Source organism: Raphanus sativus, chromosome 4 (genome assembly GCF_000801105.2).
Source record: "Raphanus sativus cultivar WK10039 chromosome 4, ASM80110v3, whole genome shotgun sequence".
Taxonomy (NCBI): domain Eukaryota; kingdom Viridiplantae; phylum Streptophyta; class Magnoliopsida; order Brassicales; family Brassicaceae; genus Raphanus; species Raphanus sativus.
This window is the reverse complement of record NC_079514.1, coordinates 47,219,653-47,240,576: the sequence shown is the minus strand read 5'-3', so window position 1 is coordinate 47,240,576 and position 20,924 is coordinate 47,219,653. Positions and strand designations below refer to the sequence as shown.

Here is a 20,924-nt window from a genome sequence, read left to right as displayed (position 1 = left end):
TAGATAAAAATAAAGTTTAAACATTATAAAAAATTTAAATATAATTACAGCAAAAAACCGTAAAACGAAAAAACTCTGGAACTCTTGACACTTTTGTTTACAGTTTACATCGGGTCCAAGCATTCGGATTGAAATGTTTATAAACCTGTTTAAAAACCAAAAACTTGTAAAACGTACCGGATTTGAATAATTTGTGTCGGATTCAATTAGAATTTAAACATTATATAAAAATCTACGTCTCTTATTTTTAACATATTGAGATTTTATAATTCACTGAAGAAACAAATCAGAAATATACTTTTATTTTTTGAATTGATTCTTGTGGATATATAGATACATAAAACAACCTAAAATATGAAAACTAGTTAACACAAGATAAAATCCATGAATGTATTATAATATATACTAGATTCTAACCCGTCCTTAAAGGACGGATATATTTTTTCGTTTTAATATTTTTTTGAAAATTTTATTTTTTTATATTTGAGCTTTTTGTAGTCATATTTATATTTAATCTTAATTTAATATGATAGAACAATCCCTTAAATAAATAAAATATATAGTTGGACATAAGATTTATCAATAAATAATATTCTTGTTTTAATAGAATAAATTGTTTACTATATGTAAGAGTGTGCAAGAAAATTCTCCACCGCATTCAATTCTTAAATGATATATACTATAAGTAAATGAAGCTGTATAGACTTATTGTGATAATATATTAATTATATTAATATATTTTTGGTTGCTATAATAGAGGTTAGTATATAATAGGATGGACTAAATAATGATAATGAAAGGGTCTAACGATTTTATTTACATAGATTTTTTTGGAATGATTTTCTTTTAATAATATAGATAATAAAATAATGCTTAGATTTGGCAACAACAAATTGGTATATTGTTTAGATTCTTTGTTATTATTGATAATTGTTTAGATTCTTTGTATATTCAGTTAATTAGTAGTTTTTTGTTTGATAATATCACTTGATTTGGTAACAACAAATCAGCACTATTGTTCAGATTTTCATAATCAATACAAATTAGGGTGGGCAAAAAAACCGAACCGAACCGATCGAACCGAACCAACCGAACCGAAACCGATTCGAACCGAACCAAAGTCTATTATCAAACAGTTAGGTTTAAGATTTTCCCAACCCGAACCAACCGAACCGAACCCGATCCGAACCGAAGCACGTTGAACCGAACCAAACTAAACCGAACTCATAACCAATGTGCATATTAGCAATATACAATATACTAAAATGCTAAGACTAAAGTTATTGTTAATTTTATTAAGGATTTTTTTTTTAGTTTTCTATTTACTTTAGGTTTGATGTTTATAATTTGTTAAAGTTTTTGTTTCAGTTTTACATTATATTTAGTTTACATAGTTTATTTTGTAGAGGTATTATTAACGATGTTTTTTTAATTTTCTATTTATTATAGTTAATTTTGATTTGATTGTGCTCTTATAAATGTTTTGTGTTTCTAAAAGTTTTTTTCAGTTTTATATTGAATTTAGTCAACATAATTTAGTTTCTTATAATCGTCAACACGATGATTTTATGACCATGCATTTGTGTTTTAAAACCGAACCGAATTCAAACCGAACTGAGTTCAAACCGAACCGAAACCGATCCAAACCGAACTAACTATGGTTTACTTTGGTTGGATAAATCATTGAACCGAATTAACCAAACCGAACCGAACCCGAACCGAACCGATAAAATAACCGAAGTGCCCACTCCTTATTATTTAGATTTTATCATTTAAAACAATTTAGTTCTATTTTAGACCTATAATAACATACAGCAACAAATGTATTATAAAATATATGTATGTTATTTTGAACTATAACATAATATTATTATTTTTTTGATAAAACATAATATTATTTGAAAAAGTTATTTATGTTTATCTGTTGGAGTGTTTTTTTTGAAAAAAAATACAGATCGTGTAACATGGCTGTAAACTGATGCAGGTATCACCGATCAACCACGCTAGAACAAAGCACACCTGCAGACATGAAAATAAAGGGCTATACACTACTGAATTTCTGATCGCTATTGTATTCTCTCGTCAATATATATGAAAGGATTAAAATAAGTTGAAAAGTTTGAAACAGATAAACTAATATCTTAATGATGTCTGTAACAACAACACACATGAACATGATCAATCATTTGTTAGTATCATGTAAAACCCCCATTCTCTAGTTGCCCATCTTTTGGTGATAGCAGATTGAGATTCTCTTCACCTTCGAATTGTAAACCCAAGTTGGAAATATCTATTTGTTTAATTTGTTTGTATGGTGTCGTAGAGTCTCGTAAATCTAGTTGAATATTAAAGTATATATATTAGATATTTTAATGATACCTAGAAATAATAGATGTTAGCTAATTAGTCACAACATTTTCAATAGGCCCAAAAAAAAACATGCCATGGTAATTTTCAAATAGGACTCTAAATTAATATAGTAGATGTATGAATAAAAAAATTATATTTCAACATTTCTTTGTCTAAAATTTAAATGATGATAGAAACAATTGTTTAAATTTATAGACATAAGCAATTAATAAAGTACATTAATTCATTTAACCGATTTCTTTCTATAAAAAATACTATAAGATGAAATTTGTGTAGGACCGGTCATGATTACACTCAATTTTCTTTTTAGCCTCCCTTCCATGAGATGATCAATGTACAGTACTTCTCATGCAATGCCTTGTTTAAACCTTTCTAGCTTACGTGCTTGAGTTGGGCCGTGTCACGAGATGGATAAATTCGTAACTTACATCGGCCCGCAAATAAAAGCCCATTAGGTTTCGACCTCACCACCATCTTCAAAAACCCTAAAATCTCATTTCACTGCGCCTCCCACACTCAGCAAGAGCCGAAACAATAGACTCTAACAACCATGCCGCCGAAGTTGGACCCGAGCGCGATCGTCGACGTCTACGTCCGCGTAACCGGAGGAGAAGTCGGAGCAGCCAGTTCCCTCGCTCCCAAGATCGGTCCTCTCGGTCTCGCACCAAAGAAGATCGGAGAAGACATCGCCAAAGAGACAGCCAAAGAGTGGAAAGGACTCCGCGTCACAGTCAAGCTAACCGTTCAGAACCGTCAGGCTAAGGTCACGGTGGTTCCGTCCGCCGCTGCTCTCGTCATCAAGGCCTTGAAGGAGCCGGAGAGAGACAGGAAGAAGGTGAAGAACATCAAGCACAATGGGAACATTTCGTTTGATGACGTGATTGAGATCGCTAGGATCATGAGGCCTAGATCTATTGCTAAGGAGCTGAGTGGGACCGTGAGGGAGATTCTGGGTACGTGTGTGTCTGTTGGATGCACTGTTGATGGGAAGGATCCCAAGGATCTTCAGCAGGAGATTCAAGAGGGTGAGATTGAGATTCCTGAGAACTAAGGAAAAGGAAGGAAAGGAAAAAGATTTTATCTTTAGTTTTGGGTTGTTGTTTGGTTTTGTTATCTCTGTTTAAGGATCTTTCTTTGTTTTGTCATGAGAATTTGAATTTGAATTTGCATTTGATGTTCATGTTCTATCTATGCCATTGCTTTCTATAAAGTTTGGAGCTTTGATCTTTTAGGATTGTTTCTTGATTATTGGTTTTTGTGTATTCATGGTATAGGGATTGACTATTTTATTTGATTCCTGGACTTGTTCTAGTTTACTGAATTAGTGTAATGTTAGGGTTCATTGCATACTCATTTAAAGTTATGTTTTTTATCAATTGGTAGTATCGTCTTCAAATCTTTTTCGTGAACCTGTGTTTGCATTCTTCTTATAACTCTGCCTTCTTCTACTTGAATATCATTAGGGTTTATGTTAGTCACTTATGTCTTTCATAGAGTGGATAACATGGTCATTTGATTTCATGAACAATTCCCAAATACGATTTTTCTGTCAGCAAAAAAAAAAATAGAACATTCCTGCGAGTTCTTGTCTATTTGTTCGAGATTGCTTTTTCTGTTGTGTAATGTTCATAAAGTCTTTAGCTCCTACTGTTCGTGTTTTTTTGTATGTTTCTTGAACAAGCGCAAGTGTAGATCAATCATGCTCTCCGAAAGTCGGTTTCAATCGTTTAAAACATTTTAACTCTGAGAACAAGATTGGGTTGGGTCTTAAAGTCTTTAGCTCCCACTGTTCGTGTTTTCATGTATGTTTTTTGAACTAGCGCAAGTGTAGAACAATCATGCTCTCCGAAAGTCAGATTCAATCGTCTAAAACATTTGAAACTCTGAAAACAAGATTACGGTTTAGGTCTTCAAGACTTTTGAAACAAAAGATAAAATTGGAAAATGTTCATAACCTAAGCCAAAGAGTAGAACAGAGGGTTTTTAATATCAATCGACTGTTAAAATGTTGTTTTCTCATTTTCCAATATTACTAGAGAGCTTCGAGCTCGTTAAGTGATTTGTTTCTTCAAGCTATATCTTGTGCCAATCTACTTTACTTACTCTCATAGTTGTGGCCTCGAAGTAGAACACTAATCACTTGGTAGATGTTAACTGGTCTCCTATAAAATCTTCTCTTCAGTCTATTCACTTACCACTTACCCTCTCACAAAAATCATGAGGCCATATCAGTGGCGTGTTGCGTTCCAAATGAACTTTGGAGTGGAGACAAACCTCCCATCTACAGATAACCGGTGGAGATCAATACCGATAGCTCGAACAGTTGAATTTTCCGTGTTGCTCTTCCTCTGTTTGTACAGAGTCAGCCTCCCAGTGTTCTTGCTTGTGGTAGATATGCAGTCGTTAAAACTCAAGTTACTAATTACATTATATCAAATGACACTTAAAATACTTGCTTTTCTTTTCATTCAATCCCTCTATCTTTAGTATACGATCAGGTCTTGTGATTAGTTGAATAAACAGAGTATTAGAATAAGTAGAAACACACAACATAGCAACTTCATTGAAAAACAGACATACAGATAGTTCATAATGGCGACTGCTTATTTTAGGTAGAACCATAGAAGCGCCGGGTCGCTGGGGCTAACTTCTGTGGCTTTGCTCTATACATGAGCAAAGATTGTAACAAACATAGAAAAACAACAACATAACTTATCAAACAACATACTTTTTAGTTTTAAAGCTTTCATTTAGCTGCTGAGCTCTTCGTCTTCCCACCACTGATGAACAAAGACGCCACTGTTTCTGAGGCTCTTTATGATACTAGTGCAGTCTCCATACCCTGTGCAGTGAAGAAACAGTTCATCAACTGAGCAGATCTCACCAGTCTTTATCAGCTCCGACAGAAACTTCAGCTCGGCTTCGCCTGTGTTCATCTTCAGAACCACAAAATCAGCGAAGCTTGCTGTCTCCTTGAACCATGCCAGAAAATCAAAGCTGTCATCTTCTACAAAAGGTTCTTCTTCTTCATGCTCTCTCGGACTAGCTACTGTTCCCGCCAGTCCCGGATGGTAGATGAAGGTAACACCAGGACTTTTGACATAAGAAGTCAAGATAGATGTGTTGTGATGCACAAAATAGCTGTTAAAAGCTTTCTTGTCGATAGGATACGACGGGAAGAACCAATTCGATCTCGGTGTTGTCAGATGATCCGCCGCTCCGATATCAATGTACACCAGCCTCTTCCTGGAAGAGAGATCAATAAACTCAGGCAAGTAATGGATCCTTCTCTCGAAATCCGAACGTTTCTCCTCGAGAAGAGGCTCCAACAACCCAACGTAGGGTTTGCTATTAAGCACAGAGGAGCAATCACCCGGAAGAGTTTGATCAAAACGGTAACTATCTTCACCGTTTCTCCTGAACACAACCAAAACCTCTTCACCTAAGGAACCAACGTGGACAACACTCGAGTTCTTCAGCAGGGAAGAAACAGGAGAGACGGATCTAACCAACCCGTTAGAGTCGGACCCAACAAGCATGGCTCCGGTCCCACCGGGCTTAAGCACACGCTCGATCTCATAAACAACAGAAACCGTCTCGAGATCGGTAGACAAGACGAAACCGAAGGAAGCGTCGTCGTACTGTAAGTACCCACTAGCGAACTTCCTGTGCTTGAAAGCGAAGACAGGTGGCGCGTGGTGGCTCACGCGAGCGTCGGAGATCCCTTGCGAGTTCATGGCGAGAAGAGCCGAGACCGATCTCATGCCGATACAGAGAGCTTTCGCGTCGTTGCTCAGCAAGTTTAGACCTTTAAGCTCGGCGACGACTTGGGTGGCCAAGTCGATGTTTTTCTTGCATTTCTCCGACTCTATGAAGTTCCAGACGGGTTTGAGGAAGGTGTTGGAGGAGAGGAGGCCGTTGTTGCCGGAGAAGAGGAACGGGCCGAGGAAGGCGAAGTTCACGGCGCAGTCATCGACCTTACGGTGGTGGTGAGTCTGTTCTTCTTGGTAAGCTCCGTTGAGGTTTCGAAGGATTGATACGACGGAGAAAGCGCAGAGGATCACGAGGGCGCGTAGGATCACGCGCCGACGGAGAGAAGTTGTGGTGGGGGTTAGTTTCAGCTTCAGGAGCTGAAGGCCCATTGGCGAGGAAGAGGAATCCAACAGTTAAAACAAGATCGGATCTTTGTTTTTTTTTTTACTCGGAAGAGAGAGAGAGAGAGAGAGATTCAATTAAGGAGGAAGGAAGGGAGATTTAGCGAGAGCAAAACCTGGAGGAGGTATGGTTTCCACCCACGAGGAGAACTATTGTGTTTTGTAAACCTAACCACACCCTTCTCGGTTCTCTTCTCTGCATCTGATCCATTCTTTTTTTCTCTTTTACCCAACCATCATAGATCTAATCTTACATAGTCCGTGTACGATCCTCCTCTTCGATGATGAATTGATGTGATGGTGTGTGTGTTTCTTCTCTTTTGCAGGAAATTTTCTAAGGCGATTTGAGATTGGGAATCTGAAGAAGAGAGAAATGGAGATAAGGCACGGGAGAGATCTGTGGTTCTTTCTCTCGGAAGCAAAAGAGATGAAGTAATAAAGTGACAAAGTGCGAAGAAGACGACGATTGAAGAAAGAGAGAAAGAGAGAGAGAGAGTAGTGAAGTCATCATGCCACGTGGTTTGTCGTGAAGCCCTTCGATGTGTAACTGAATGTTATGAGACATTATTAAACACACCTACCGATGGACTGATCGTTTAAATATTCAGATTAAGAAAGAGATTACGTAAATGATTAAGACGTTTATTACAAGAAAAATGGTATAAACTTAAAAAAATACTGTACTTGATTTTCAAAACGCAGAATTAATTAAAAAAATTTGACAAATTATATAGTGAAAATTAGGAATTTTAGATATATACTTTTATGAAAACATTTACCTTTTTAAAATTTAGATAGTTAAATTACAATTTATATAAATATGATTTTATGAAAATAAGATAATTAATTTATATAGTCCACTAGATATTAATTTTACTTAATTTTAAGATTTAAAATTAAGATATAAATTTATTTTTAATTCTTTATATTAACCAAAAATTATTTTAGAGAAATTCCATTAGATAGATTTTTTTAGTTTATTTTTAAAAAAAAAACAATAGCTTTTCAAAGAGAAAAATGACCAAAATATGTTTTATTAAAAGGTAAATATTCATTTATACATTTATGGTTAACTAATCTAAGACTTATGATTTAGAGTTAATGGGAGGAGTTTAGGGGATGAATTCAAATTTTTTTAAAGTAAAAAATAAACATTAAAATTTTCAAAATAAAAAGACTATTTTAGTCATTTTATTTTTTGAATACTATTTTTATGACAAAAACTTAATAAAATGTTATTTGAGAGAATTTCCCTTTATTTAATTATAATATCATTCAATATGTTTTTATAGTTGATAAATATTAACATCTTTATGAAATAATCAACAAAAAGTTATAATTGTAACACATAACGTAAAGTTCGATGGTACCAAATAATCGAATAATATTAATAACTAGATTTATCATCTTATTTTATCAAATTTAAATATATGAAATTTCTTTTAATGGTCTAAGGTAAATATGTATATTAAAATATAAACTTATTTCTTAGTTAAATATTTTTTTAATAAGCTCGACTATGTTGATAAAATTAGGAATAAACTAATAAATGATAATACTTCATTTATATAATAATTCTGATAAAAGTATAATAATAAGATAATTTTTTATCGATATAAAAACTTAAAATAAGATTTTACTACATTTTTAACGAAATTTTATTACAATTTAAAGTTTTAAAATATAATACAAAGTGGATTATATAAATGAATTATCTTATTTTCATAAATTATATTCATGTCAATTTTAATTTAATTATATATACTTTAATTCCTTTTTATTAAATTACATATGTATAAAATTTCAAATTTTCAGTAAATAAAATTTCGAATAAAAATTAATTTCGCCTTTTGATGCCCCGGTCAAAATCTAATAATATTATTTATTATTAGATATATAATAAATATATATATATAACAAATTAAAATTAATAAATATTTAAATGATTAATATGAATAATTAAATTAAATTTAAAAATTAAAATAAAGCAAAAAAAACATCAAAAAAATTCTAATAACATGTGAATAATAAAAATAAACTAAATAAATATATAAACAACTATATGTATTTCAAACTTAAACCACTAAATTGTAATAACCGTATATGAATCGTTGATGATCAGATCTATTTTTATTTTAGTATGAATCCTCTCAAATATTGATCTGTTACGTTTAAAACAAGATGATAAATTAATATTACTAAAATTTTATATGAATAATTTTTGTAAAATAAGAACACCATATTCATAATATATCCACCATTCATCTAAACCTTCATGAATTAGGGTACTTTAGAATATGCACAATTTAAGTCAAATTCTTTTACATAATAGATCACTCATGGGTTCAACGGGATCTCAAGTTTTAGGGGTTTTTTGCGAGGTATGTGAAAATTTTAAATAGCAAACTTTTTTTTTGAAAACCAAAACAGATTGTATATAGAGTCACCGATTTTACCGCATATTTAGATTGAGTTTCAGAACATTGAATATAATGATATTTTCAAAAAAAAAATTTTGTTAAAAGAAAAAGATTCTTATAAATAAATATTTAAATAAAAAAAATCTTTTTTGAATTATACTTTTCCAAAATTCGAACCCTAAATCATAAATTCTAAATCCTAAACCCGAAAACTCTAAAACATAAACCATGAAACCCTAAATCTTAATCCATCAACCCTAAAACCCTAAACCCCTAAATCCAAAACCTTAACCTCTAAACCCTAAATCCTAGACCTTTAACTCCAAACCCTAAACTTTATCACAGTTCTCAATTATAAACCTTAAGTTTAGATTAGTTAATCCTAGAGTTTCTTTTTGGTCAAGTAAACATGAAAAATGTATTATCCCCTTATTATTAATCAAGAAGCAATTTGAGAGAACAACCTTTAATGTGTAAACTTATTACAATGTTGCCATTTTAATGATGTGTCAAACTCTCATACATCTCTAGCCTTCAGATAAAAATACCCTTAAAAGACTAGATTAATTATTTTGTCTGCCATTGGTACTCCTTTTGTTTAGTGTATTGTATTCAATATCATTTTATTAGAACATTTGAATCTACTGTAAGTTAAACCACAGAGCTTGCTATTATTGTAATAAGTACCTGCATATTACAAAAGTTGTAGCATGAGAACTAAAAAATGGAAAATTTACACCGATATATTAACATGTTAAATGCCACATAATTGTATATCTAACTTTGTATATTCATGCTTTGATATAAAAAACATTGCATAAGATGTTAAGAATCATCTTATGTTTACACAGAAGGTTGAAACATGTAATTTTTGAGAATAATATGATAGTTATATAAACCTCAAACATGAGGTTAGAAACTTATATGAAAGAGCCGTGGTTTGTTATACAAATAAAGGCTAAAATATTTAAACATTTTTTTTCGAAAAGCTTCAAATGTTTCGTTGGAAAATTTATATAATATAGTGATGCTTGACACAGAATTTAGAAAACTATATGATTGAGTCGTGGTTATCCCATAATAAAGTTAATAAACTCTGGTTTTCTCAAATTGGTTTTGCTTAAACTTGTAGCTTAGCGTTTTTTTTAGGAATTGAGTTAATTTTTGACATCAATTTAATAAGAGAATTTACTCTTATTAAGAGTAATTTATGGGGATAAATGAACATAATGAGATTTTTTTTTATTTCTGTTCATGTGAGTTAATGTAATTGTTAAGTTGTTACCTATAAAATTTTATTTTCTATAAATACTATTTGTCCTTACTCTTTCTGTTTCCTATAATTACTATGCCATGATGATTGATTGATATGCCAATTTTAAATGAATCCAACCCATACTAATATGTTTTTATACAATTTTTTTCACCCACAAGTTTTCAACAAATAACAGAATATTAAATATCTGTAATTTGTAATGCATATTTTTGTATTGTCATTTTTTTAATTTTTATAATATTTTATGTCTGCAAACAATATATATAAGATAGATATGTTATTTTAATGATGGTATATTAAAAATCTTCCTGTTTATACTTCTAGATTTCATGGTATATAATCAAAATATGCTGTAATTTTAAATATTTGATTTTTTTATTCACCATGCGTAAGGCGCATGTCATATCCTAGTAAATGTAGTATTTTTGACAATTTTCCAACATTTAAACCTAAATACATCAAAAATACAAATTTATATCATATAAATTTGGTTTGTTCCAAAAATAATCACACGCTTCAAAAGCGTGGATCATAATTTAGTTTATCTTATTAAAATTAAAAAAATAGCTATTCTTCTAAATTAAAAATTACAGATTATGCCATTGAAATTTTAATTATTCCTAGATTTCAGCATTTATATTTCCATCATTTACAATAAGTAAGTAACATACTTTAATTATTTCTAACTAATTAATAATCCCTCTATTTCATAAGGACTGTTATTTTGACATTTTTTCTTACATATTAAAAAATAATTAAAATACATTTAAGTTTTATTGATTACACATATTCAATCAATAGTATTTGAGATAAATAAAAATATTTAAAAAATCAATACATTTCTAATTAATATTAAACTGAAAATTGCATTGGCATTCTAATACGACATTCATTTTGTAACAAAAAAAATGTTAAAATGACATTTAATATAAAACAAAGAGAATAGTAAAACATGTTGTTTCAAATATATTGGGAAGTAAAACGATTTGCTAAAATATTTATCAATAATACCATTTTTATCTTCTTAGATAAAACATTATATGAACTATGTTTAAGATTATTTGACTCTCATGTTTATTTTATTAAACCTGTGAAATTGATGTGTGGTATACGCTTATTAACCGGTCATACCATATTTATTTACTAAACATGTTAAACTGAGTTATCGTATTTGTTATATTTTTATTTATTTGGCAAATGATAATTTAAAATAATAAATTAAATTACTGCATTCCCAGTTCCCACTATATATTTCGGAATGTTAAAATATATATTATTATAATGAGAATGAATATTCACTTATAAAATAAAATAAAAACAAACACCCATACGGGTGGACCAAGCATTACAGTTTTCACATGCATGTCCTAATAATAAAATCAGGCCATTTAATAGAAAGTATTCATTAAAAATATGTGGCTTATGGTTTGGAGAGTGAATCCAATCCACCGACACTTGAGATATCGACGTTACCCGATTCTATGAACTGGAGTAATAATTATTGCAAAGAATCAAAAAAGAATACTTCTTGCAATTATTGTATTTTGTTACAGCTGTCTTGAATCTTGAGTGGTACCTAGACAATAGACATCACAAGCTTAAACCACACTGTTGCAACTAATTCTAGAGTAATACTTTATGAAAATGCTTTTACAACAATAATAAGAAAACCCATTTCAACCACACATGTGAGGAGTTATAAGGTTTTCAAACACCTTTACACATCTATACATATTACACAGTTACTGACACTTTTGAGAGTTGAGACTAGGATCAGAAAAAAATATTAGTTGATGTCTCATGGTAATTATATTTGAAGTACTAGTGTCAATTATGTTGTCACATCAATATACAAAAGTATGATCAAGGCAGGAGTGTGTATGGTAAGGGAAGAGACAAAGCAATGAATATTCCAAAAATCGGTGGGCTAGTGAGTCTTCCCTAGACTTATCTCTTGTCGGTCGTGCCACAGTTCTCTTTTTCTTTCCACGAATGTGATTAATAGCGAACTCCAATCCCCTTTGCTCGAATCGTTGAAAAAGTCTATTGTCAAGGCAAGGACACGTATCAATAAACCATATATAACAAAACAATGATACTCTCTCTGTTTCGAATTAGATGTTGTTTTAGAGCAAAATTTTCGTTTGAAAATAAGTGTTGTTTTATGATTTCAGTGCAAAATTTATTGACTTTTTATTCTAGTCTATTTTTCTATTGGATTAAGTGTATTGGTAATGATATTTTTATCTGGTAAATATACAAAATTAAATGTTTTATTAATCTGTGTATTGAAGTCTAGAACGACAAATAAAATGAAACGGAAGTAATATTTTAAGTTGTTAGCTACAAATAAAGCCTATATAGGAAATATGAACTCATAATGACTCCAGTAATGGAAAAAATGACTTCAGTAATTAATAATTTATAGAAACAAGCAAAGGCCATTAAAAAAGTGTCTTCATCTGAGGCACTGAAGTGTTATTAGCTGATGAAAGTCTTTCTGCCATGAACCTAGAAAACCAAAACATCTTATTTTGCTTGTTCTTATAATTACATCAGAAAATTCTCTCTAGTCTCTCACCCATCATCAGCTTCTTCTTCTATCTATATTGCCCACAAGTTTGTCAGAGCCTCCAATATACAGTCAGATTTTTTCACAGCAGAGATCTTTATTCACAGGGCTTTTCTTTACCGGTTTCCTTTCCACTTTAGATGTGGAGAGAACATGACATAATTACAGCACCTGGTTTTCAGACAGCATGATCTCTGTTATTACTTTAAACTAGAACCACCGATCTTGCTGCTCAGTGAGCCTCTGTTGTCTTTAGGAAAGCTTGAGCTCAAGATAGCAATTGCAGGATTTGCTTCTGAGCTGCTAGACTGTGTTTCTGAGACACTCGGCCTTGTCCAGATCTTTATATGACCTTCTCGACAAGCCGTCACCACAGATTCTTGTGTGAACATCAAGCCGGAGAGGGGCTCGGTGTGAACACGGTGAGCTATGACCGGCGAGAGCTTTGGCACATCACGCTTGCAAGGAGCGGGCTGAAGAGTTCCCACCGGTATAACATTGTCCCAGTGAGCCGATTGACTTCCCGTGCTGTAAGTAGGAGATCCTCCTGGAGGTCGCCTAAGTGGTACCACTATCTCGTCCATTTCAAGGTCCCAGAGAAGTAGCTGTGTGTCCTGCGGATATGCTCCAAGTGTGTGAGACAGACCAGAGTCTTGGAGAACATAAGGAGAATGAAGAAATACCTGACCAACTGATCCAAAACGGTACATGATATGCTCTCCTGACCCATCTGTATTTGGTGACGACCAATAGGAATCAAACGCTACTCCACTTACCTGAGGCCAAAGCATTCCAACATGAGTCTACTGAAAACTTTGTGTTAAAAAAAAAAGAAATCACTGTACTAAAAATCAAAAAACTCACCCATGAGTTATGTCCCTCACCCCACGCCACTACCTTCCGATCATCCATACTCCACACTTGAACCAAGTCATCTTCACCTCCAGTCAAAATGTACTTTCCATCCATACTGTTAATTATAGTCTCGTTGTCAAAATATCATTATGAGCTAATATTCTCACAACAATGAATTTGCACTCAAAGAAGGACAAAACTTTTGCCAAATGAATTTTATATTCAGTCACCTCCAAGAACAGCAGAGCAGAGCACCGTAGTAACTTTTTCCACCACATACTAGCTTCTGCGTTGAGAAGTCAAAAACGCGAAGATAACCTGTTAAAAGGCAAGAGGAACTGAATGATTAGTTAGGAAACACATAGAGAGAGAGAAGAAGAGGCACACAACGGAATAGAGACGTCTTACCATCTCTTCCAACAGTCGCCAAGTGTGACCCATCATTTGAGAATGCAATGCTGTTGATTGAACCTTGACAGATATGCCATCTCGCAACAGGGTTACTCTACATGAATACACACCGGAATGAATAAAGGTACATCATCCATATATACTCAAGAACAGAAAAGAAAAACTTGTTTAGACCACTGGCAGCTGATGATACTATCAGAGGATAGGGGCATGTAACATATGTTTCCAGTAACTTAAACAAGGATCTAAGGAAATAATAGATGCTGTAAACTCAAGTACCTTGCTATTTTTGGCTTTGTCAACTAAAAATTGTGTAGGATCTCTTATAGCAGGAAATGTTGAATCAGTGGCACCATCTTTGTTCTATAAGTTAAATTAATCAGGATCAATTATTAGATTAGATAAGGCAAATAAAAATAATACGTAAAAGAAAAGTAGTTTTTCTGAAATCTGAGCTTGCCTTCTCATACAGGTATAAATTGCCATCGGCATGAGCAACGACAAATGCTCCATCACCTCCAGGCACCCAAGCAATATTAGTACAACGGCTGTGACCAAACAAAAAACAATTTAGTTTCATCTTAGGGAGAGAATGACACCACAATAGAATTAAGTTCAAGCGTTGAAAAACACTTTTGGCGAGATTTGTGTTTCAGCTCAACCAACTAAAACTGTTATCTTCAGATGTCACTACGACTAATAGGCTAAATAGGTGGCATGGAAAAGAAAAATTCTTGCCTGTTATTCACAGAGCCGTCCTTATTATAGTGTAGAGCACCAACTAGCTTTTTAGAGACGTCCTGTAACTGCTGTCTCAGCGATACAGTGTACACTACAATAACACAACATAAACTATAAATCCACGGTACAAAGCATCATGATATCATCGGCTAAAAATGTTGAGCTCAAAATTCCAATATTACCATCCCCAGAATTAAGCCCAATAAGTAAATCATGCCCATCCTTAGCATCCGGATCAAAAGCATGGCACATAGGGTTTGAGTTACTGAAATGGATAGACTTTACTGGATCCTACATCACCCAAAAATCCATTACAACCAAGTCTTGAAAAAAACAAAAAAAAAAAAACAAGGATGAGCAGTTTTATATACCTTCTCTTGTGAGTTCAAGTCACAGATAAAAATTGCATCACCCACATTGAAGACCAAGTAAGTTCCTTTCCCATCAAAGTTTGTATTCGTCATCATCGACGTGCTAGAGCTAGAAGCAGCAAAGGAGCCACTAATCCTTGAACTAGTACTCACACCTTTGCCCCCTCCATTACCTCCAACGAAACTAAGCGCACGGTTTCCGTTTCCAGTGCCTAGCAATCTCGCCGTTGCTGAACGGAATCCGCTACTAGCAGTGTAACCAGAAGACGAAGTACCAGTTGGAGTCGAAGGAGCAGCTCTTTCCTTAAGCTGAGCTAGCGTTACCTGACAACACAAAAGGAAACTCTTTATTGCAATTCTAGTGAAACCCATTGATCAAGTTACAACCTTTAAGCACTGCAACCTTAAGCATAATTTAAAGAAACCACACAAAAGGGAACTCTCATTTGCTATTAAGCTAAAGGAGAGCAATAATAGCGAAACCCATCGATCAAGTTACAACCTTTAAGCATTGCAACCTTAAGCACAATCTAAAGGAACCTCTATAATCTAAAGGAGAGCAATACTAGTGAAACCCATCGATCAAGTTACAACCTATAAGCATTGCAACCTTAAGCACAATCTAAAGGAACATCTATAATCTAAAGGAGAGCAAAACTAGCGAAACCCATGATCAAGTTACAACCTTTAAGCATTGCAACCTTAAGGAACCTCTATAATCTAAAGGAGAGCAATGCTAGTGAAACCCATGATCAAGTTACAACCTTTAAGCATTGCAACCTTAAGCATTGCAACCTTAAGCATAATCTAAAGGAACCTCTATAATCTAAAGGAGAGGAATACTAGATTACTAGTGAAACCCATTGATCAAGTTACAACCTTTAAGCATTGCAACCTTAAGCACAGTCTAAAGGAACCTCTATAATCTAAAGGAGAGCAATACTAGTGAAACCCATTGATCAAGTTACAACCTTTAAATCATTGCAAATTCAAATTTCAACTATCAAAACCGATTGATTCACTCAAAATTGCAACTGGGCAAACCGGAAATCAAAAACCCACTACGCATTCGGATCGGATGAAACGAATTAAAGTATAAAAACAAAATCTTTTTCACCTGAGTAACGGTTTTGCCGTGAGAGTAGTGAAGGAGGGTAGATGAATGAGTCTTCTCGTAGTGGAGCTTGTACTTGCCTTCCGGCGTCTTGAAATAAGTTTTAATCCCAGGGGACTGAGGATTGGCGGCAGGTGAAGAGGAGGAAGATGGTGCTGATATCATTCCATTAGAAGTGTTCATCATGTTTCTTATCTAATCGTGCTCCTATCCAATAGCATCTGATCAGAAAAAACCTACACGACCCCTCTTAGGGTTTCTTTTCTCTCTCACAGTCACAGAGATCGGGAGAATTAAAACAATCCCTTATTTCTCTCTTCTGCTCGTGGAGATAGTGGAAGAATAAAAACTTCTATCAGTTTTATCGAATCAAAGGTGTTATTGAGAAGTGCATATGACCGAATCAAACTTATTATCAAAGCTTTTGACTCTCAAAAGTCTGGAGATGAGATAATTGATCCTAGATATTGGGTTTCTAAAGAATATAGACTAATTCAGGCCCATTTAAAGCCCTTAAACTGAGGCCTTAAGTCTGGATATGAGATAATTGATCCGAGGGGTTGTGGTTCTATTTGGATGTCAATCACTTGGTTTTTGTTTTGAGAGATTAGTTTTCATCACAAATTATAGCCCCTAGAAGTTCAAAATGACCAAAATATTTTGTGGAAGAAGTAAATAGACATTTATACCTATAAGATTAACTAATCTATATTTAGAAGGTTTATATTTGAACAATGAGAGTTTTGTGTTGAGATTTAAAATTTTAAAAATAAATACTTTAATTCAAAATGTATAATTCAAAACTATAATATTTTATTAAAATAATTATTTATATTTATAATCTATAAAATAGGGGTATGAATGTTTTTGGCTTTTTAATGGAACTTCTTTTAATCATTTTCATTGTAGGCCTTTTTGGTGAAAAAAAACTTATTTTAGGATCAGTTATTTGGAAGAATTACCCCCTTTTTCTTGTTGACTTTGTTTGGTTGCATGAGTTTGGGTCCGATTTGGTTATGTATTAAGCATAAGTTCTATTCAGTTTAAGGTACTGAAAAAGGGTTCAGTTTGGCCGGTACTAAAAAATGATCATACAATTCAGATTACAGTAAAGTTTTATACGGCTTTGATTCATGTCTAACCAATCGGATGAAAACGGTATAAAATGAGTTTGTGATACCTTTTTCATGCATGCCTTAGCTTCAATAACGACCACGACCAAAAAGAAACCTGTGAGTGGATACGACCATGACCGTTACTTCTAGTTATACGTGAAAAGCCTCTTTCCCTATCACACAATATAAAGTTTCATTGCATTTTTCGGGATAGAAAAAATTTTCAGACAAAAAAGATATTATAGCCGTTGGGAAAACCCACGTGGCGTTATAAGTCAATCCACTTGTCTGCTCTCATTCGTTGTCGTTCTTTGGATTCTCTTTTTTGGTTTCTCACTTCTTCCCAAATTAATATTCCTTTGTCTCATCCTCTTCTTTACTTTACTCCAAGCAAAGTATTGCCCCCAATACACCACCCGTGACTTTCATCAATTCCCATTCCCATCTCTCTCTCTCTCTCTCTCTCCTATCTCAATCTCTCTTCTTCAATGGCTCTTCTCTGAAAACATTTTTTTTGTCCAAACAGATAATGTCTTTTCTCTCATATCTCTCCTCAGTTTCGACCTTCCTCCTCTGCTTCTTCTCCTCTTTAAATGAAGCTACGACAGAGTTCGATTTCTCCACCCTCGCCATCAGCAACTTGAAGCTTCTCGGCGACGCTCGTCTCAGCAACGGAATCGTCAGCCTCACACGCGACCTCTCCGTTCCCAACTCCGCCGCCGGGAAAGTCTTGTACGCTAACCCAATCAGATTCCGACAGCCCGGAACTCACTCTCCGACAAGCTTCTCCACTTTTTTCTCCTTCTCCATCACAAACATCAACCCTTCTTCAATTGGTGGTGGTCTCGCCTTCGTTATCACCCCCGACGGAAACACAATCGGCGCCGCCGGTGGCTCGCTGGGTCTCGCCGGCGGTTCCAAATTCGTCGCTGTGGAGTTCGACACGTTGATGGATGTCGACTTAAAAGACATCAACAGCAACCACGTCGGGTTCGATGTGAACGGCGTCGTTTCGTCTGTTTCGGGCGATCTCGGCACTGTAGACATCGATCTCAAGAGCGGAAACACCGTGAACTCGTGGATAGAGTACGACGGAACGAGCCGGGTCTTCAACGTATCGGTCTCTTACTCGAATCTCAAACCTAAAACTCCGGTTTTGTCTTTCCCTCTCGATCTTGACCGTTACGTTAACGACTTCATGTTCGTTGGTTTCTCCGCGTCTACTCAGGGAAGCACAGAGAGCCACATCATCGAGTGGTGGAGCTTCAGATCCTCCTTCGGGTCGGGTCCTCCCGGATCCTCTCCTCCTACTACTACTTTAGTGAACCCGAAAGCTAATTCGGTTAACTCTCCGCCGCCCATAGCTTCCCAACCGTCTTCCTCAGCAACTCCGATCAGCTCAACTTCGTCGTCTTCGTCTTGCCATAACCACCTGTGTAAAGAGAACCGGGGAGCAATCGCCGGAGTAGTAACCGCCGGAGCTTTCTTCTTAGCACTATTCGCGGGAGGTTTGTTCTGGGTTTTCTCAAAGAAGTTCAAACGCGTCGAGAGGCATGACTCCTTCGCGTCGGAGATCATCAAAGCTCCTAAAGAGTTCACCTACAAGGAGCTCAAAGCCGCCACGAGGAGCTTCAACGAGAATCGTACCATTGGACACGGCGCCTTCGGGGTTGTATACAGAGGCGTGTTACCCGAGACAGGAGACATCGTCGCGGTCAAACGGTGTAGCCACAGCTCGCAAGACAAGAAGAACGAGTTCATGTCGGAGCTATCTATAATCGGAAGCCTCAGACATAGAAACCTTGTCCGGTTACAAGGATGGTGTCACGAGAGAGGTGAGATTCTGTTGGTTTATGATCTTATGCCTAACGGTTCGCTCGATAAAGCTTTGTTTGAGTCGCGGTTCCCGTTGCCGTGGGATCACCGGAAGAAGATCTTGCTTGGAGTTGCATCAGCTCTTGCTTATCTACATAGAGAGTGTGAGAATCAGGTGATACATAGAGACGTGAAGAGCAGTAACATAATGCTAGACGAGAACTTCAACGCCAAGCTTGGAGATTTCGGGTTAGCTAGACAAATCGAACACGACAAATCGCCGGAAGCGACGGTTGCCGCCGGGACTATGGGGTACTTAGCGCCGGAGTATCTTTTAACGGGTCGGGCCACGGAAAAGACGGATGTTTTCAGCTACGGAGCAGTGGTTCTTGAAGTGGTTACGGGAAGGAGACCGATCGAGAAGGACTTAAATGTGCAGAGACAAAATGTTGGGGCAAATCCGAATTTAGTAGAATGGGTTTGGGGTTTGTATAAAGAAGGGAAAGTTACGGCTGCGGCGGATTCAAGGCTTGAAGGTAAGTTTGATGAAGGAGAGATGTGGCGGGTTATGGTGGTGGGCTTAGCTTGTTCTCATCCGGATCCAGAGGCTCGGCCCACTATGAGGTCTGTGGTGCAAATGCTGATTGGCGAGGCTGATGTTCCGGTGGTGCCTAAGTCGAGACCTACTATGAGTTTTAGCACTTCGCATTTGTTGCTGAGTTTGCAAGATACTCTCTCTGATTGCAATACTTTGGCGTTAAATTCTAGCAGATCGTCGTCATGGTCGGTGCCGGAGCATAATGTTATGATTAGAGGTGAAGATGACCATATGGTGTAGATCGAGAGATGTTGTGTTTGTTTATTCGATTAGAATTTGATTTGTGTTGTAACATTCAATTCATTTTATGTGAGTTTAGTACACAGAATTTGTTTGTTTATAAAGCCACTAAACCATTCAAGCAGATCGATTATACGCTGGTTTTTTGGATTATAAAAAATTGATATGAATTAGTATTTTGGGATTGTACAATATTATGTTACAAAATATGTATTATATCGAAGTAGAGGATTCATTTAAAACATATAATTTATGAATTAATTTATCTAAAATTTTGTATCTACATTCTTATGTAACACATTATTAGGTATGAAAATTTATTGAGATCCAAAAAACTCAACTGAAATTAACCCACAAATATAAGTATGGTTTAAGTCTATGGAAAAGTACCTATTGAATATTTTATTAGATCCGCGAGTCTCGGTTCAGGTCTAGATCCTATCTACCACCTAAAGATTTCATGGATCTCAAAATACTTAAAATTCCTCGTTCGCTCGCCTGAGCTCAAAATCCACCTCCCTCCACAAGATCTCCTCCATCTATCTATCTTACCGAGGCGACGACAACTCATCTTTCCACTGGTTTAACCTCCGTCTGAATGACGAGTATCCTCGATTAGTTCGAAATCCAACTCCCTTCCCTCCTCATAAGTATGATTCTTCAACTGTAGTAGTGGTGTCAAAGATCTACTTCATAGGCGAATGTAAAGAAGTTTTCTCGATTTGTCGATACTCGATATAGGAAGACGACTCAGAGACCTATTGGATCAATTATTTAAAGCCTAAGGCTTCTAGAAAAAAAATGTAATTAAGTGAAAATAAATGGTCTATTAGAGGCTTTAATCGATTAAATGAAGTTAAGAAAAACTTGTC

At 35.0% G+C, this 20,924-nt stretch overlaps 4 protein-coding genes across 5 annotated transcripts; 2 read left to right on the top strand and 2 right to left on the bottom strand.

Moving 5' to 3' along the window:
- Positions 1–2,867: 2,867 nt before the first annotated feature.
- LOC108851295 (60S ribosomal protein L12-2) lies at positions 2,868–3,431 on the top strand. The gene has a single exon (XM_018624702.2). It carries the CDS (start codon positions 2,921–2,923, stop codon positions 3,419–3,421), a length of 501 nt encoding a protein of 166 aa, XP_018480204.1. The 5' UTR covers positions 2,868–2,920; the 3' UTR covers positions 3,422–3,431.
- Positions 3,432–4,911: 1,480 nt separating this feature from the next.
- Positions 4,912–6,981, bottom strand: LOC108855058 (uncharacterized). The gene has a single exon (XM_018628759.2). The coding sequence runs from the start codon at positions 6,510–6,512 to the stop codon at positions 5,121–5,123; it is 1,392 nt and encodes a 463-aa protein (XP_018484261.2). The 5' UTR covers positions 6,513–6,981; the 3' UTR covers positions 4,912–5,120.
- Positions 6,982–12,477: 5,496 nt separating this feature from the next.
- LOC108848491 (uncharacterized) lies at positions 12,478–16,691 on the bottom strand. 2 transcript variants are annotated; one of them, XM_057009487.1, is made up of 11 exons: positions 16,288–16,691; positions 15,171–15,494; positions 14,982–15,090; positions 14,797–14,890; positions 14,519–14,606; positions 14,338–14,421; positions 14,056–14,152; positions 13,878–13,965; positions 13,657–13,762; positions 13,476–13,568; positions 12,478–13,397 (listed from the first exon to the last, which is right to left on the bottom strand). In XM_057009487.1, exons 1-11 carry the CDS (start codon positions 16,468–16,470, stop codon positions 12,993–12,995), a joined length of 1,671 nt encoding a protein of 556 aa, XP_056865467.1. In that variant the 5' UTR covers positions 16,471–16,691; the 3' UTR covers positions 12,478–12,992. The 2 variants fall into 2 exon arrangements, with proteins under 2 accessions (XP_056865467.1, XP_018477376.2); XM_018621874.2 differs by having other exon boundaries at positions 12,478–13,406; positions 16,288–16,689.
- Positions 16,692–17,767: 1,076 nt separating this feature from the next.
- LOC108855440 (L-type lectin-domain containing receptor kinase VIII.1) lies at positions 17,768–20,156 on the top strand. Its single transcript, XM_018629274.2, has one exon. It carries the CDS (start codon positions 17,929–17,931, stop codon positions 20,050–20,052), a length of 2,124 nt encoding a protein of 707 aa, XP_018484776.1. The 5' UTR covers positions 17,768–17,928; the 3' UTR covers positions 20,053–20,156.
- Positions 20,157–20,924: the final 768 nt, after the last annotated feature.

Coding starts and splice junctions, on each gene's coding strand:
- LOC108848491 (XM_018621874.2), bottom strand. CDS start 16,470: ATGATGAACACTTCTAATGGAATGATATCAGCACCATCTTCCTCCTCT. Junction 14,607..14,796: donor GACGGCTCTGTGAATAACAG/GCAAGAATTTTT, acceptor GTTTGGTCACAG/CCGTTGTACTAATATTGCTT. Junction 13,966..14,055: donor GGCGACTGTTGGAAGAGATG/GTAAGACGTCTC, acceptor GCCTTTTAACAG/GTTATCTTCGCGTTTTTGAC.
- LOC108855058 (XM_018628759.2), bottom strand. CDS start 6,512: ATGGGCCTTCAGCTCCTGAAGCTGAAACTAACCCCCACCACAACTTCT.
- LOC108851295 (XM_018624702.2), top strand. CDS start 2,921: ATGCCGCCGAAGTTGGACCCGAGCGCGATCGTCGACGTCTACGTCCGC.
- LOC108855440 (XM_018629274.2), top strand. CDS start 17,929: ATGTCTTTTCTCTCATATCTCTCCTCAGTTTCGACCTTCCTCCTCTGC.